Source organism: Spodoptera frugiperda, chromosome 3, assembly GCF_023101765.2.
Source record: "Spodoptera frugiperda isolate SF20-4 chromosome 3, AGI-APGP_CSIRO_Sfru_2.0, whole genome shotgun sequence".
Taxonomy (NCBI): domain Eukaryota; kingdom Metazoa; phylum Arthropoda; class Insecta; order Lepidoptera; family Noctuidae; genus Spodoptera; species Spodoptera frugiperda.
In genome coordinates, this window is record NC_064214.1 from 1,466,457 (window position 1) to 1,485,551 (window position 19,095).

General features: G+C 34.9%; 2 protein-coding genes across 6 annotated transcripts in view; one reads left to right on the top strand and one right to left on the bottom strand.

Annotated features, from left to right (window-relative positions):
• Positions 1–19,095, top strand: part of LOC118274238 (GRAM domain-containing protein 2A) — a 73,143-nt gene that overhangs the window by 43,003 nt on the left and 11,045 nt on the right. For all 4 annotated transcript variants that reach the window (XM_035591668.2, XM_035591669.2, XM_035591671.2 and 1 more), the window contains one exon: positions 7,375–7,488. In XM_035591668.2, the coding sequence (XP_035447561.2) occupies positions 7,375–7,488 (114 nt within the window). The remainder of the gene's footprint in view (positions 1–7,374; positions 7,489–19,095) is intronic.
• LOC118274239 (uncharacterized) lies at positions 2,298–3,359 on the bottom strand. Of its 2 annotated transcripts, none has more exons than XM_035591673.2 (5): positions 3,252–3,359; positions 2,940–3,137; positions 2,773–2,854; positions 2,573–2,690; positions 2,298–2,465 (listed from the first exon to the last, which is right to left on the bottom strand). In XM_035591673.2, the coding sequence occupies exons 1-5, from the start codon at positions 3,264–3,266 to the stop codon at positions 2,426–2,428; spliced, it is 453 nt and encodes a 150-aa protein (XP_035447566.1). In that variant the 5' UTR covers positions 3,267–3,359; the 3' UTR covers positions 2,298–2,425. The 2 variants fall into 2 exon arrangements, with proteins under 2 accessions (XP_035447566.1, XP_035447565.1); XM_035591672.2 differs by having other exon boundaries at positions 3,210–3,350.

A 19,095-nucleotide genomic window follows, 5' to 3' on the forward strand; every position in this document is an offset into this window, starting at 1 on the left:
CAACTGAAGTCGATAGATACGAGCACTTGAATAACTAGTAGCGATACTCGTAAACTGTAAGCCATAGAATGGGAGATGAGTACGTTATCTTTTATGGCTGCCATTAGTACACCATTACCTTCGATGTGTATTGCCTCTTGGAATTATGATGGCGGTGGTATAGCATTTATTATGGTACCTACTATCTCCTCTTCAAGAGTTTCTGTAATGTTTGGAGCATACACAATTCCAATTGGTGAAGAAGCAAGAAAAAGACGGTAATCAAGAGACTGGCTTCCAGTTTTATCACATGGAAAGCCTAGAAAAGGCTATAGATGACACCATCAATCTGTGGAAGACTTTTATTAAGGTCCAAGTGTACTGCTTTTGGCATGAAAATATGTACAGCGTAAAAAATGGGAGCTATATTGCTTAAATTACAATAATTGCCTATGTAAGTTATTTCTAACTATATTGCGTTTTACGAAATTGAAATCGTGATTTTGCCAAAACTAGTTTCATTTGCGTTGGATTTGCGTCTATAAACTCACTTGATTTTAGTTATCTAGTGTTGCAAGGTTTACGATTTTATTGCTGCATATAGTTATTTCTAATATCTGGTGGTGTTACTGGTTAGATGTGAGTGAATGTAAGTTATACTGAAGGTTCAGCGTACATAAAACTAGTCTAGAAGGTTTATTAGCCTGTCGTACGAAAACTCGAGAAAATTCTCAGCCATGAACTACTTCGCTAGTACAGCCATATTATATGAATGCGATGCGCAGTAACATCAATCGTTGATAAAGAGTTAATGAAGAAAAACGTGTAACGGCTTGCAATTTATGATAGGGATTACTGTATAAGATGTTTGCTTAGGAGTATCTCTTGCAAGATGTACCAACTGTAAATAACCTGTTGACTTTATCGTCATTTGCAACATATGGCGAAGAATGATAAGATGATTTCTGATTGAGAGACAATCTTCTCTCGTTATCTTAAATACTGATAGTTGTAGTAGGCACAAAATACTTTTGAAATCATCAAGGGATCTGAAATTTTTGCGTAGGTAAAGGTAATAATGTATATCTTTAAATTGCCAGACACATGTTTTATAGGTATTATATTCTCACTGTTTAATGTGCTTAAGGTCTTTTACTCGATCCAATTGTGTAACAATTTGTTCATGGTAGATTTATCTTTATTGATTTTTGCACTAAGCCTCTCCCTTAAGACGTCATCGCAGGCCAGTTCACATATTTGCTTCTTTATCGTGCCTATTCTTAGCCACACCCTTCAGTGCCTGTACTACAAGTATGTGTTTCAGTATGAAAGGCGTTAAGGCGTGCAATGGCGTCATAGAACTCAATAACGCTTGTGTTATCTTTATTTTCACATGTTCTTGTAAACTCACGTTAAAAGAAATCTACGTTTATTGGAACAAATTCAACAAGAAAGTAGATTCATAAATTATGTTACACCTCTATAGGTGTTGGTAAATGAATGTGGAGCGCAAAACCACGAGAGCGAGGCGAGCATCGAGCAAGGCGGCAATAAACTTTAACCGAAGTATATTAATCTTTGAAAAGGAACCCTTGACTTTTGAACTTGTTCAAGTTCACATTAATAAATGAATATGAAAGTCAGTATGACTTCTGAATATTACGGAGTTTCTGACCTACGAAAAGCAAAACTGCTTAGTTAATTAATCTTCAGCTAATTATTCATTCTCATGAAGCCTTATTTGAGTAGAACGGTTAATGAATGTGATGGAAAAAAATTAAGAGGAGAAAGTAGGTACTTACAATTTACATATACAATGTACTTACATTTTGCTTGTTCCTGTAATATTCATAAAGAAAAAGGCATTTCTTTGAATTGCTTTCATCTTGTTCAATCTACCTATTATGTAGCATTAATTAACACATCAAAGGGAAAATTTGTTAATAAGTTACCAAATAAAAGCGACCGCGCTGTTTTGGTTGACGTCATTCGACCTCTTATACCACTTGTTCTCAATCGATGTCTATAGGTTCCAGAAGAGGTGGCCTAATTCAATCAAGTTATTGGACCGTTCTCGTAAATTGCCGCATCGGCGACTCTTGCTACTAAGAACATGGTAAACATCTTCATCATGTTTCTTACGGTATTATAATGATACTTTTTGTTATGTTTTCCCTACTTTGACAAGGTCGAACGATTTCTACACTAGTTCAGTTCTCACGTACCTATATTGTTTGCAGTATTCGTTGACGTTAGCATATGAGACACAACAGATGTTACACGTGTTCGATGAGTCGACAGAAAATGATTAAGGGGTATTTCACCAGACTAAACTTGATTATATTTCATTATAACATAAATTAATAAAGGAGTAAACTAAGCATTGATTACATTTATATTTTATGGCGGTCGTTGTATGGCTTTGGATATCCGGATGACATGTTTTTCACCAAGCATGGGGAATTGGTGGAACTTCTTTGTAGTATCTGCAAATTATATTGTCAAGTTATAATTCTTATTGTTCGAATATCTGAGTTACACACAACAAAGGAAGCAGTAATGCTTCACGTCAACTTAAAATGGATTAACGTACCTCACAAATCCGCCTAAAGGTGAAAAAGCCTTGTCGTTCAAAGGCACGAGGACAGGCGACGCTCGAAGACCTTGGGGCAACTTAATGAAGTATTTCACACTGCTCGGTATCAGCACACCTATGTCAGATGTAAAATTAAGTATGTACTAAAGTTTAAAAATAAAATATTTAAACATTAATAATATGCTAATTGTTCTAACCATTTGCGTCATATCTATATTTGCGTAACAGCGACTGCATATTTGGGTTCTGCATGTTGGATAAGACCACGACAGCACACGGCTGTAAATTGGACAATCACAGAAAATATTATTAAAAAAGTGCTTAGCTCACGTCTTAGATATGCTACGTGGATTTAGTTTCTTACCTTGCTGGTAGTATCAGTGCTTTGTGGTCTGTCATAGTCGAAATATTCTTCAGAATCACGTTCTTCGTATGGCTCCCGCAGTCCAATCACTTTTTCATGCGGGTTCTCTTCACTCTCAGGAGATTGAGGGCGCACCCGGACTGACGTAGGCTCATAAAGATTAGGATCGATGGTCACATAGTTGATCGGCAGCATTCTCTAAAATACACAAGCACACAAAAGTAGCTCTAGTTCAGAATTCTAGGAAACAATGTTTTGATAAAAACTCACACTTTCAGAACAAAGAATTTTCAAAAATACCACTACTATTACCCCGATATACTTCATGTTCGTTTCGATTCCTCGTTAGCAATGAAGTGACCGTGTGAGCCAATCTAACTTTTCTATAGTTTATAAACAGAAACTTGAGTATGATAGAATACGAGAAGTATTCTTCAAATAACACCTCATGTTTTGAAAGTATGTTTAAAAAATTACTAGAAATATTGTTAAAATGTAGGACGAGGGTTCTATTGTGCAACCAGTAACTAGTTGAAGAGCTTGCTATGGAACACAATATTAGAGTAAGACTTTACATATTTATGTTAAAGTACCTAGTAGTTAATGTGGTTGGGTTTATAATACAATTTCTAATGCGTAGAAGCTGAACATGTGTGCTGCTTCACATGTGAAGTTCACCACCAACTGCATGCCAACCCTTGAAGGACACGAACTTGTCGATATTTCTGAGAACTTGAATTTATGGGGTTGATTAGTTTCTGTGTTTTAAAATGTATTGATATTAATAGGTAAGTACTAAGCTACTAATCATATCAACATAATATTTTTGCAGTTACTTAAGGAAGATCATGTTCAATGCTTTTCGATTGAGAAAACGTTTGTCAAGTAACTATAAAACTATTTTTACTTTAAATTTTTTTTATTCTTTTCTTGTTTATAATAATCTTATTATTTATTAGTCTTTCCTAAGTTTAGCAGTTCATGAAGATATAACGTAAATGTTATTGGCACTTTGCCCTGCGGCGGAAGCGGTTAAAACTTATTTCTTATTCAGCTTCTTCGAAATATCAGTTAGTTTAAAGTGTTCTTTGTTTTTATTAACAAGACATTGAATATAACCAGTAGCTGGAATTGTTTTCTGGATTATTCTCGTGTCCAGAACACTGTTTAGGCTATTATAATTTAGTGGAGTGTAATTTAGTTGACTATTATTGGTGTTTTGTTGTCTTCTACGAAACTAACTTATGGTTTATAGTTGTTATATCTATGCAGATATTAGAATCCATTATCTTATAATGTTGCATTGATTGAAATGCTTCCATCTTTGTTTGAATGGATCATATTTTCGGTACTGTTGCCATCTATGATTGTTTCTATATGAACACGTGAAACAATATCGTCAGACTGTCGGGCGCCTGCTGCTCACAGTTTATTTTCGTTTCGATACCAATCTCGCCTGTCTTTATTGCTTTTCTTCTACTTGTATACTTATCCTTTACACATCTATTGCCTACGTACTTAGTAGGATATTTGAAGATAAGTATTCAAGACAGAAAATCTTATAGGATTACAGGAAATTAATATGAGAGATGAAATAAGGTGATTACATTTGTTTGTATCTTTATATTATACCTAGTTTTTTTCACGATTATGTTCACCAAAGCAAGGATCATTCATCTTTATTGGCTTGTCTTTTTCTTTCTTTTGCAATTGCCTTTAGTCACATCCGCACTAACGTGGCAACGTGAAAGAAAAGGCGTAATTCGTCAAGAGTCGGACGGACACGTCATCAACTGCCAATTTTAATAAACGATCTTAATCCAGAATCTTTGGATATCTTCATTTTATACAGAAACTCTATAGAACTAAAGTCAAAAATCGGATCGAGATCGGTCACTGAAATCGGCAGTAAATGAATTGTATTGTTCTCTTATTGTTGCAGATATAACAGTTGTAAGATAATTTATTGTACAAGTATATAGTTACTGCGATAACACGCGTTTCCTATCCTTGGATGTGTTAACGTAAAAGAATGTCGTCCTTGAGTATGAGAGAACATCTTGTTTGCGCCTAGTCCCTTTAGGCGCTCATAGACAATTAACATAACGGGGTCAAGGCAAGCATTAAAATGAGGAACATAGTGTCCTTATCTATTGTATTTTATGTATTTTTTATTGTCGTATTCTGTACTGTATTGTATGATGCTTTAGGATTAGAATATGGCCTATATGTAAGTAAAGTTTTCATTCATACAGTAGGCACTTTCTACTTTGTTTTATTTATTATTGATTTTGTAGATGCTTTTTTTAAGGGGCGAAAATCATACAGTGATTTCGCCCGCCTTGGGCGAGGCGAGAGAGTGTCAAACTCTTACTGATTAAAAACCACCCCGTTCCTACTCCTGCTTTTCTAGCCGAAGTCCCGTTAAACCCGCTAGGTAGTCCGCAGCTCCGGATATTTTGTAGATGCTAAGTTCTACATTTCTGTTGATTACGTATAACTATTGTTAGTGAATCATGACTTTAAATGTTATTGCACAAATCTAAAGTATCATTTTCTATATAATGATTACTAATCCGTTTTTTAGTTGTGTGTTTTTTACAATAATGCTGTACCTAATTGCAATCGGACTTTGTGACTCGTTATAATATACTCATAACGATTATGTATGTATAGAGCGTATGCGTATACCTACATGCTTTTTGCTGTCAGAATATGTATTGTCTACGAAATATGTTTGTTATATTCACAGAGTCGTTATTTGTACAAATGTTCGTAGTCTCGTTTTAGTTTATAGCGCAGTGGTCGTGTTACAGAGTCACCATAGCTTTAATGAAACCGCAATTTGTTATCGAAGTGAAAAATATAAAATAGAAAATATTTGTGTGCATTATTAGTAAGTAGGACGTGCGTTGTGGTTTGTCGTATGTTGATAAGTGATTGTTCCAAAGATGATAATGTTTGGACTTACTTTCATTGTTCTCAAATGGCAATAGGTTCATAAGGTGTAGTGCTTTTGAAGTTTCGTCAGTAGTGTTTGTATTGTTAACACTTGATGTAGTCTCGTTTGAATTGGATTGTGAATTTGGTGCACAATGGTTCGTAAAAAAGTCGGAAGGAAGATCAGAAGTCATCCTTCTTACTTAGTGCCTCCTCCGACAACTACATTAAGACGAAGGAGTTACACGTACACTAAGTATAAAAGGTATGAGGGTAATTTTAATAGCATCCGTTGTCGGTTTGAAATTTTGCTATCCAAGGTCATTTCAACGGTTTGTGGTTGGTGTATTGTGTTGTTATTTTAAGTACATACAAGTATAGAATATGTAGTTATTTCTTTTCAGTTACTTTAAATAGCTAATATTTTTTAGTTATTGTTGCATTTTATGGGGATCTACTGGCATTTGATTTGTTACCCTTAGTTTTTTTTGGGCGAGCACGCAGATACCATTTGTTCCCTATTTACAATAGGGTATTTTGCTATTGGTTTCGTGAGATACATTTCCAAACGATTTACTTGACATTATAACCAATAGCTGTAATCTAGAGGGCGTTGTGGTCCTTTTGTGCAGAAAATGTTTAATGTTCTTTCGTGTTTTTTTACGGTTAACCTATTTTTAACTTTTAGACCTAAACCTGGATTGTGTACCTTTTCCCCCATACAATAGTTATGAACTGTCGGAACATGGTTGTTGTGGAACTGATGTTTAAAAGGCTGTGGTGGTAACTCTACTAGCCTAAAAGAAGGTGTACCAAAAGACCAAAAGTTTTTAGGGCTATTTACTGCCAACAAGTATTACGACATATTCTGTTTAGGATCCTACTCATCACTAAAGGCTTGAAATAAATATGTGTAACTGTGTTATGATGTTGTGAGATTATTCATAGAAATGACAATGCTAATCGTAGCTCTGACGGCAAGGGTACTAAACTAGGAATTAAACAAAAGTCAGCGAACAATGTGAATAGTTTACGGTACTGAGTATTCATAGTAATTGTGATCTAATATTTATAGTCCGTTGTGAAGTCTTTATACTACACTTTTACTACTTATCGAAATTGATGAGTTGTTGCATATTTTCTGCATGCCGTAAGGCATTTAAGGCACTTTGATAGGTATGCAATACGTGTTGGTTTGCCTTGCGATTTTAAATGTTTTCTTTAAATTTTAAGGTTTACACATCATACACTACAAATTTTACTTAGTTATAGAAAGACTCTGTTCTTAGTCTTAGTTTGCATCTTAACCTGCAGGGCCTTGTAAACGCAAGATTGCGAAAATCCTAAACAGTCCTTATATGTACATACGGATGTAGTCTGTCAAATAAGAGGACAGACTGTTCAAATTAAGCAAAAAATAAATGGCACTTGTCCCATATACTATACGAGATGTCAATTCTTGAAGCTTGAATGTGTGTATGTTTGCTTGTTTCAGGTCAACCGGCAATTTCGCGGCTGGCGCGGCGGGTGGCGGGTGTGGGGCCCCGCGCTCCGCTCCCGCCACCCCGCTGCAGCTCGAACCACACCCTCGATCCACTAAGCATGATAAGTAAGTACTTACTCTTATTTCCTCATAGTATTGGATTTAAAGGATTTTTTGGTACTATACTGAACGGCACATTGATAGGAATCGTCATCCAAAAGACGTGCACTGGTGGAATATGGAGCTTAAAAGAGGTTTTTCAATTGATAAGATTAACTACAAATCTTTATGATAGTTTCGATATGGCTACAGCGGATTTATGAATACCTTGTTTGTAAAGCAGCGAGCTCTAAATGTTGCAAACGCGTCAGAGAGATCTCGGCTCAAATATTTTTGGGAATTTTGTCCATATATATCCGTATATGTCTGGAATAGTATTCAGGGTTTATTAATAGACTTGCATCTAATGTTGTTTGTTATTCCTCTATCAGTTAAACTTTTATAAGATAGAGATTAGAATAATCTTAGTCTATTCTTAGTTCACATGAACAACAAATCTAGTTACCGTATACAGATTGTCATGTTCATAACGAACTTGGTTGTTCAGAATGCACCACACGTACTTAGTTATCTTGCTCCGAGAGGGTTTCTATGTAAATTGCACGCTCCTGAGGAATGGAACTGTCTTCAATACTCAATCAAGGATGAAGTAATTTAATATGTCGACTAATGTTACCCAATACAGTCCTGCTGACCCAGTAGCCTATAGGGCAACTACTTTTGTATAGGCTAACTGGTCTGTGGACTATTGACCCAGTCCCTAAATACAAATTAGAACAAATCAAGTACTTATTTCAATTGTATTGAAATCTAAATAAAAATTTAATGGTACTTTAACACGAGCGCTGTCGAAAATGGGAAATACATTAGTCAGAACAAGCCTAGGTTGCCTAAGTGGAAACTGGAACACATGTTTCTGAAACTATTAAAAATGTACAGCTTTTATCCACGACTGCTCTTGCGGAAAAAAGCCGTCGCGAACGCGATACAAAATGTAACTGTCTTTGAAATCGCGGAAGTGGTTTTAAAACTGTCGTGATTGCGACACTTATGAGTGCGCTGCGGCATCAAAATACTGCTATTTTGAAACATTTCAAATGACTGGAATGTTGGAAAATTGAGAAAAATATAGCTGTGACGAAGAAATTAATTATATGAAAGTGATACTCATGGAGAAGAGATTCTCAAATCACTTTGGAAGTATTCTTGTCTCCCATATTTGCAGGAATGTAGTGTAGCAGATCTGAAAGATGGTATTCTGGACTTTCTGCTTTTCCTCTTGTAGTCTGATTTACAATGACATATTACAGGTAATTCTTCAAATCCTCGTCTTACTCGCAATTTTTTGCCCTTATCTGAGCCCACGCGTCATTGTACGCATGACCCAATCTTTATTAATGGTAACACGTTGAATGGCAAACGATTTTGTTTTTTTTTATCAATAACACATTATCTGCGATTAAAGGATGATTAATATCATTTCGTACAGGTCAGACCATTCCTTTAGATATGTTTACGTCGTCAAAGCAATCGTTTGTAGAACGTAATTTAGAAATTATTGATTTTGTATAGTATGAAATAGTATCAGGTGTTTTGTTTAGTTCTTTCGATCTAAAGTTGTAATGTGCTGATTTCTTTTGTGTTGTGTTTTTGGACAATATGGAGGCCGTAGCATTACAGGACAAAGAGGAAAGGTAACCTTTCAAATTGCATTATAAAGACAACTAAAGATATTTGGATACGGCTTATACAAATTATTTCGTAGCTAGCAAGCGAAACATCAAAAATGTTTAGCTTTTTTTTTTGCTTTGTTAGGGAATATAATCTGATTAATGGTCAACATTCCTATTCTTTGAGTTATCATATTAGGTTTATCGTACCCCAGAGGTAAACATGGTCCATTTTTAACTGCGGATGTTTACAAAATGTCGTTTTACGTCAAACCCGCAATCCTGAGATATTTGCTAATAATACTTATCATTTCCATATTCATATAATAGTTATGTAAAATAAATTGTGTAAAGAAACAAAATTAAAACAGTTACAACAGATTATTGGTGTTCTTATCATCAAGTTTTTTTTGGATATGTAGGTTTTTTGGCTGTCAGTTATTTATACTCAAAGTCATAGGTTAGGTTATCGCCTGTAAACTAAGTTCACCAAAACTAGGGTAATTTACCAATAAATAAGATTTGACCCTTTACTGCTGTAACGAAAGACCTGTTAAAAGTGGATGGGTAAACATTTTTACCCATTTTGACGAGTAACAATGTCCTAAAACTTTTAGACCAGTAAATCATTAGCAATCCTATTAGGATTCTAAACCAAAATTTATTATGACTCATATTATAATGTGTTTGTGATTTCATTGGTACCCAATTGTCTGCGACTCGAACTTATTACTTCGACCCACCAGTTTATTTTAAGGGATCTAATACGAGTCTCTATCTTTCCCTAATTGTGCAATAAAATATATCCAAAACTTTTTGGACTTTATTACTTCCAAGAAATGGAAGGCATCTACTCATCCTGAGCTACCATAACAAACATTTTGTCAGCAACTAGTGCACATGCGCACAAAGTTAAATAGCAGTTCTGAAATGCAAAACATTATTTTCCCTATTCAATTTCTTTGGATTACAAATTGATAATTATACACTATAATGTTATGAGGGACTCTTAAGAATTTTTCCCACCACAAAGCGTATTCTATTGTAAATATTCGTTCATGTGTAGAGTTTGCTGACGTCAAGCCATTATACTATCGAGGATATCTACAAATAACTTGTTCGCACCTATCTAATCTTACTAAGTTTCACCTAAATACGAGTAGTTATTCATATGAGGGCCACTAGATAATTTGGAATCATGTTTAGGCTTCTTTTTCATTATGCTGCTGAGCAGTATATTTTTGGAAATCTTCTTTTATGTGGCTATTGGTGATGCCACTATTTTTGGTTTGAAACTAATACTACTGAAGAGAGTCTTTCTCTAAACTGAGAATTTCAATATCAAAATGAATCAACCTCATCTTTACAAGACAGCCAAATATTATTAATGATGTAATAAATTTTACTGTCTCCAGTGTATAAAATGTCTATGATCATAAAAATCCTCATAAATTATACTTAGCTCTAATACTTCGTGACAAATTGATACTTGCAAACTTGTTACTTATCAGGTTGAAGACCTTTTACGAAACGCTATCATTAGCCACAAAGTTTTCTTACAAAATATTCACGTGAATATATTCTGTACCTCTACCATGAGTTAGAAGCAATTTTATTTGTCGATAGTCGCTAGTGGCGACGTAGTTTTTTTGTATGTCAAATTTTATAGCGCCTTTAACGGTCACCTGTGGAACTAAAATTTGCCATACAAAAAAATTACGCTTTCGCTATCGAATATCGACAAAACTATTGTAGTAGATTCCCATGCGACATTTTATTAATAACAGGATTACTTATTGAAGACTTTTTTTAGATAAAGTTAGTTGAAGTTGAGTCATAAGACAGCAAAATACTTGGAATTAACGAATAAGCAAATGAGAAATTCCCAAAATCAAAGTTGCGTAGCTCTTCCTGCGTATGTTGAACATCAAAGATAGGTTATACATTCATGACGTGTTTGATTTGCAACGTTACACATTGCACAATACAGATAGAAATGATGGCTTATTTCTGTTTTGTTGGTTTTGGCATAATAACACAAAGTTCCATTAGTACTGTTGATGTTGTATTCGAGGACGAGGCATTGATAGCATCAAAGGTAAAACCGGATGATTTCATTTACATTTTCTACTGTGCATTTTTAAGTAAATCTTTTGTAACAGTGGAGTGAGCGTATTGTGAAAGTCCAGTTCCATAAGCTAATTTCCAAAAAACTTCAATTAATAAATTACTCTACCTTCTATGTACACTCATTAAACGAAAATTAACCTTGCTGGATTAGGATTAAATATAGTATTGTTTGTACAAAGTACGTGTCGCTGTCACGTGTGAACAGCAATACAGTTGTTGAGCCCATTTGTCCAATCAACGCAGATAATATTGATGTTCCCGGCTTGCCCTCGTTTCGCGCGAACTCTTGTAACGATAGCACAACAGTTGGCTTATTGTATTTCCTTATCTGAGGGATTTATCCTCATATCGAGTTATAGTCATAGTAACAAATCGTGCGAATCCTTACTGTCATTGGATTATTTTGGTTTAACACAAAGATAGGAAAAGCCAGATGTATAGCTTTACCACTTTCAATAATTAATAAAGAGAAGCTGGAAATTCCAGCCCAAGATCCTTGTTCATTACAGTTTATTTTAGCCTTTCGAATTCAATAATTGTCGGCTGCACTGTTTGGGAATTCCCAACAGCTTCGAATACTTTTAAACATGTATATTTCCATATTAATCATAATCTGCTTGCATTCAATGTTGTTGCTTATAAAATTCATATCTTAACAAACATTCTACTATTGAATCATGTCTATGAGATGTCACATTTTAATACAAATTCTTAGGTTTTATAATCTATTGTATTCTGTCGGTACCATGCTTGTTTATAAACATTATCGCTTTACTTGCTTGCAAACATTATATTTCCAGTCAGTGTATTCTCGCGTTAGCATTCGCACTGTACCGTTCCGCTGTGGACCGAGTGAATGGGGGCTCAGGTGATTCGAGTCTTCCGATCGTACGATTCTTGTGTTACCTTTCTCTCCGAACTTCTCGATGTCAATAACACTCGTTTACACTGCAGGCCGGCACGTCGGCCGAGATATTGCGTTATTATATTTATATGTTCCGATTCACAAGGTCGTTGGACTTGAACGTGCAATTCACTTGAACTCTATACACCAGCATTACGATCCTTCAAAACCAAGTTGGATTTCTTTATTCATAAAATTGTTACGTGACCTACAAGGTCTAAAATTATTATGTTTTGCTTTACTCGAAGCTCTCTATCTTATCGTCGCGATAAATTAGTCCGTACTCGATACACAATCGATATTATAACTAGATACGTTTATGTATAACTGTTTTCAACAGTTATTCTCGCGAGCGCGGACAGACTACATCGGTGTCTTGTTACTCGATTTTTAATTCTTAATTATTAATTCAGCGTTCGTAAACTTGTGATTCGTCTATTTTAGTGTTGTAACTTAGTGGAAACGTAGAGTGTGGTGTGGTGTGTGTTAATATTCGAACCGGTTGGTTTTATATCAGTGATGTGTAGAGAAATATGTTAGCAATACCACGAGCTAGCGAATTCGTGATTCCACATGTTGTGCGGTCATGTTTTGTTATTGTCTTCGAACCGGATAGTATTCACGTTGAATGTAGTAAATCTGTCGCGTTACTTGCTTACTTGTAATGATTTTGCGACCGGTTTGCACGTCCTCTTTTGCTCAACTGAACAATTTCCACTGACCCCGCATTGCATGGCAGCGTGATCATTTATGTCATCGTTCTAAGTTACTGCTTTATTTTTATAGCGTTGTGGAGAGAGTTTGTTTAATTACATTTATTAAACATAGACTTTAACATTCAATATTTTATTAAAAGAATCTTTGAAGTCTTCAACTCAACAGATCAGTTTGCTTATCTAATCTCCTGAATGCTTCCAAAGTTAACAGACTGTCGGTTTTTGCCTCTTAACATAAGCCGTCACTAATTATCTTGTTGATGAATTTCTTACGAAAGATTTTTTGGCGGTTGGCTTTGAGATTGTGACGATATAATCCCACTTGTTGAAGTGTTTCAGGTGTTCAAATAGGTTTGGAATATTCTGATAATTCACACTATTTTTGTTTTATCAGTCCCTGGCGATTTATCAGCCTATACATTTAATCTGTTTATCTACCTATATTCCATACACCTGTTTATTTACCGGTGACTAATCCTGTCGTTGATTACAGATATAATTTTGTTTCGTGTTTCTAGTTGCTCAATTTTCTGTACACATTGCGTGATCGTTGCCTGCAGTGGCTCTGGTGAACAGTTTCATATAATTGGCTAGATATAACCGTGTCTACAATTGAGAACAGTATAAACAACTCGAGCTAAAATAAGTAGGCTTAGTGTTGATGGAAAGTAATTTGCAACTGATTTATGATTCAACCAAAATCTTTATACTGCTCGGTTCGAAGCATAATGTACACAAATATCCATCCCGTCAAAACATTGAGTCAGTGAAGGATGCAGATGAATTGCTGAGATTCGAATTTTACAAGGAAGCTTGAATGACTTCGCGAAATTCTCGAATTAATTCACTGACCTCGACAGTTCGATTTAATATCAGTAATACTAATAAGTCATTTGTATTTTCCTTATTCTCAGCGACCAGCTGCTTTATAGTACAGTCGGTTTTTGCAGTTGCTGTGGCAAACATGTTGTTAAATCTTTACACCTCACGTTCTAGACTTACTGTGTCAAAGTACTTAAAGTTGTGTAGTTAAAACACAATGAATTACCTATTAATTAAAATGCTATTAAACGAGTTTCCATATTATCCTTCTAAAACAATTGCAATTTCCTATGCAGCTGCATTAAACATTGCCTATTAGGTCGAAGTCATAGTTATTTTCATCTGTAATAGGTACCTTCATTTTATTGCCTTTTCAACTAGTTTCCTAATGTTCCGTCCTTTGATTTCTTGTTAAAGCACTTGGAACTTTATTGTGAAAATGTGAAGTTGTTAAGTGTGTGTATTGAAAATAGTGAAGAATGGTGGACAACGCTTCATTTGAGTACTCTGATGAATCGAGTGCCGAAAGCATCTATATCAACGATGTTAATGGAGGGTAAGATCCTGTTTGTTAAACGAATTATTGTACTTATTGTGTTTCTAATTAAATCTCATAATAACTGTGTAATGAGAAATGATTAAAAATAATCAGACTTACTTAATGACTTGTACTTGACCTGTGAATTTATTTATGTCATACAGTTTTAAGAATGCAGATTAATACAGATTACATTGAAAAAAATCTCAAGACTAAAGGTAGATAATAATGAAGTTTCCCACAAAATGTTGCCTTAAATGTTAATTTTATCACTCTTATTAGAGTTAACAAACCAAATTTTTTAACTTAAGTTGTTATCTAATTCATACTTCCATAGTTCCTCACATTCCTTGCTTGCATTGTTTAGACAGAACAGTCAATGAATTTGTAAAAATGAATATAAATTATTCCACTACAGTAATAAGACACGACATGAATATCCCAAATAATGTAAGTATATTGACAAAATATGACTGAAGTTGTGACAAATTCATCTGCATAATTTGATCTCTATTATTAAAACAACAAAAGTAATTGGCGAAACGTTTCCAATAAATCTCGTCTCTGTCAGCCGCTCATCCGCAGATTCGTTAACGAAATTATAAATTGATTGGAAATATAATTGAAATTCTAAATTGATGATTTCATCGTATACTTAATGGATATTATGAAAATATTTCACGATGTTTTTTTACCGTTATAAAAATTTACTTAATAGAAGCTACGTAATCCGTTTTATGGTGAATTTCATAACAAATATATTATATATTCCGTTATTGCAACTACTGACGATATCAAAATAACCTGATTTTATCGACATTAACATTTCATTGAAACCTGAATAACAAGCTGCATCGAACTATTCTCCAATCTCCATATGCCCTGAATGATAAACACGGTGCCGTACCGCTCCCTGTTATCCGTGACATATTAAAATTCAATAACTTGCGTAAACTCATGCGTCATATAATGTTTTATGTATTTAGTACAAGATCTATCAATCCTTATCTTTATAGGAATAAGGCAGATTTTATCATGTCCATAGGGATATGTTTTTGCTCTGGGATCCTAAATTTTGTATGGATGCATATAACCTGGGACAAATACGGTTGTTGGTCAGTTCTACGTGTTGTCGTTTTGAAGCCGGTGTTCTCCTGTGCTTGTTGGGAAAATGGGTGTGTTTTTCTTAAAGAGGTGAGATTTTCTGTCTTTTGGTCCTCCTGTAGCCTATTGAATCTCTCAGATCTTTTATTAGTTACAATTATATTTATTTGGAAGTTCAGGTCTATAGTGTTTTTAACACTTCGTCCATTTACTATTTTTATGTTTGACTCTGATCTTTATTTTCCCTTCTTTGTCTCCATTACAAGGATGTGGTCAGAAAATAAAAAAGGTTTACGGTAGATCTAACAGTTCTTTTCGAGAAAGAAAATCCTAATGGGATCGCGTTTCTCAATTGGAATTGCTTTTCTCATGCGGATAATGTTTCCGAAAGACTGAGTTCGTAGTATGAAGCTTTGTGTAGTAGAAAAACATTCTGGACCTTTCGCTCTGTACTTGTATCCTTTAGGGAATATTCCCGAGTCTATAAATAAAATGTAAGTCGGAAATCAATACATACCGAATTATTTAGGCCAGTACGATATCAATTAATGAGTTTTTGATAAGAATAAGGTTATTTAGAAGTTATGTCAATGTTATAATGTTTCAATTTGAAATATGAAACTGATAAATGGTGATTGTTGGAAGATTACATCATTCGATAATTTAATTTATGAGATTTTAGGTTTATTTTCTTGCTTTAAATGAAACGCTAAAATACTTTGGCAGCATCCATTTCTGCCAAGTGGGTTACTGGGGCTCCGTCTCGAAAAGCAGAAGTAGGAAGGGGTGGTTCTAAGTCAGTAAGGGTTTGAAAATCCTTCTTGCTTCGCGTAAGGCAGAAGAAGTCATTTAATGATTTTCCCCTCTTAAAAACAAACCTCTATTTTTCACAAAACTGAATTAAAATTAATATAATGTCATTATTGACACATACAATAGTAAAGCGATAACAGTTTCCGTTTTCAAAACAATGTTTTAAGTGAATCGATCATTGTGTCTGGATACTTCGGTCCCGTCACTAAGCGAGCGTGGTCAACTATAAACTATAGTCTTTGTTTCCCCCACAATCATAAATAATGGCAACGTTTGTTAAACTAAGATACATTGTCATTTACACGTACTTAGTACTTACCTACATAAGGTTCATGGAAATAAGATTAAAAAGAATCCTCTATAGACAGACATAACGACGACTTTGTTTATTCATCGGATGTGTCGGTTGAATTCCAATTATTAGATAAACGTCCCGCCTGTAGTGATGTAAGGGGGCGAGCTTAGTGACACACAAACCACAATTCCAGGCTCCATATTACAACTGAGTATTATATTTATCCAAAATTCTATTAACCCTAATACCCAATCCTCAAATCCTACTTACTTACTCTTATTTTCATACTCATCTTACTCCCAAAAGACTGGCAACGCACTTATAGCTTGTCATTGTTGGGGGTGTCCAAGGGCGTTTGTTTACCTTCAGGTGATCCGCTGCTCATTTGTCGCCCTTTCCCAAAATAATATTTTATCTCTACTGAGAGTTGGATCTGAGTTTTTCCCAATCACGATACAAATGGGCTTCCATTAATATTACATAAAGCCTCTAATATTTCTAGGTAATCCCACAATTAGGTGTCGGCATTGATCCATCCAAAATATCAGAATAGATAATAAATATATCGTAGGTATATCGTATGATATGATGGCTTCTATTTTATCACGTCTATCTACTAAAACACCTGCAGATGAAGCGATTGATATCAGATAGTAGAGTTATTTTCCAAAGTCCATAAGTGTTATTATTTCCGTAGTTTTGGTAGTTTTACCTTTATTAAACATAACATTAAAGCCATTAAACAAAATAATCAGTTGCAATTTCCAGACAATTGGTCATGTAATGCAAAAAGTGGGTGAAGGCCTAATATTTCCAACTTTATCAAAAATTGTGAAATCTGTATTTATGTACGTGTTTTATAAACGTATCATCAACAACTCCATCCACGAAATTTTAATCATAAGAGATCCCCAATCTCTTTGTATTTGCGCATTAATTCGCTTGAAACTTTCCAAATAAGGCCATTGCTCAGCTGACCAATCCGGCCATTCTTCAAATAACGTATTTATTTGCAGCGGGAAGTGGCATTCTATTCTTAACCAAGACCTTGGAAGTTTGGCATTAATGTTGCCAGTAACAGTCAGTAAGGTCTTTCAACTCAACACGTTTGTATACGGCTTCTGATTGTGATTACTCGATTTGTAGATCACACCAGACTAAAGCAAACGTGATCAATCACGTTTTCACGACGTGGATTACGTACTTTTAGTAGAGCGTTTCTAAAAAAATCCGCTTCAAAGAAAGTGATTTAGTTTCAATAAAATATTGTGTTGAAATTGTAGAGAATTACTCACAATATCGCGTCGTTTCCTGGCAATTGAATAACTTACGATAAGGTTGTTGACTCGGCGAGCAAACTTGGCAATCATTCTACTAATTATGCAAAGAAATGTTAGCGGTGTCTGTAAATGCTCACCGGTGAAGGTGTAAGATAAACACCATTACAAAGAATGTATTCTTTCGTCGTCGATGTCCATGTGACGTATAACAACATGCTTATTATGTGCCAGTCACGTGCATTAGCAGCGAATTGTGAGCCGCGCCGTGGGCCATCACGTGCTCCGTAATCATGGCATTATGGGAAACATTGCGGCTTCATGAACTTTGTTAGGAACCAAATTATCCTATTTGGTTCCAATGTAACTATAGTATACAAAGGTAGACATTCTTTCAGTATAAATTACTTAAATTATCAGCTACCAATTAATGTCATGAGCACCTCTTTATACAAGTGTTAATAAAACCGCCTGTTTTCACAAAGATAACGGATAAAAGAGAAAATTGAAGCCAGAACCACACAAAGTCAACTTTCTACCAAAAAATTGTTGCCATTACATGCACAATTAAGTGGCTTAATTACTCATAATTCAGTCTGAATTAATGTGTACAATGGCAATGATAAAACTGTAGATACCTACCTATAGTCTCACGAGAGTATGGATAGGTTTATATTCAACAAATGGAATGAGTTTTTTAAGGAAACCGACCCATACCTGACCTTAAAGAAACAACAAGGAACCAACATGGTTGTTACATTAAACATGAAGTTATCGTTACTGCGCATCGAATATTTAGTAGTTAAGGCAACTGCAGAAACTGGGTAGAGGAGTAGATTGATGAAATCGTCTTTCAAATGTAAAATGTGTTCTTGTGTATGTTTTTCAAATATTGTACTATGCAGACTAGATCTGATTATGCGACCCGGAGCTGCGGAGCTAAGCCCGGTAATAGGGGCTCCGGCCCGCGGAACAGGAGTAGGAACGGAGTGCTTTTTAGTCAGTAAGAGTCTGACACTCTCTCACGCCTCACCCTAGCCGGGAGAAGCAATTAGATGATATTCTCACTTGAAAAAAACAAGATCTGGTTATGATTAACCCATACTCAACAACCAACCCATTAGAAATACAACTTTTTGAAGTACTAAACGTTTATTTAGCTATGAAATACGTAGTTTCCATTTATCAGCTCTATAAGCCACAAGTGATTACCTATTTCGTCTAATGGCGATAAATATAACTTGTAACTCGTCAAACAACATTATCTGTTTTTATAGATACTTGTGTTATTTTAGTACAAATATTTGACTTTACCCTTGACATTAAACTAGTTTTTATTCCCTTCGTCATGATTTTTGTGGAATCCATCAACAAGTTTATAATTTCCGTGTAATAATGTGCCAT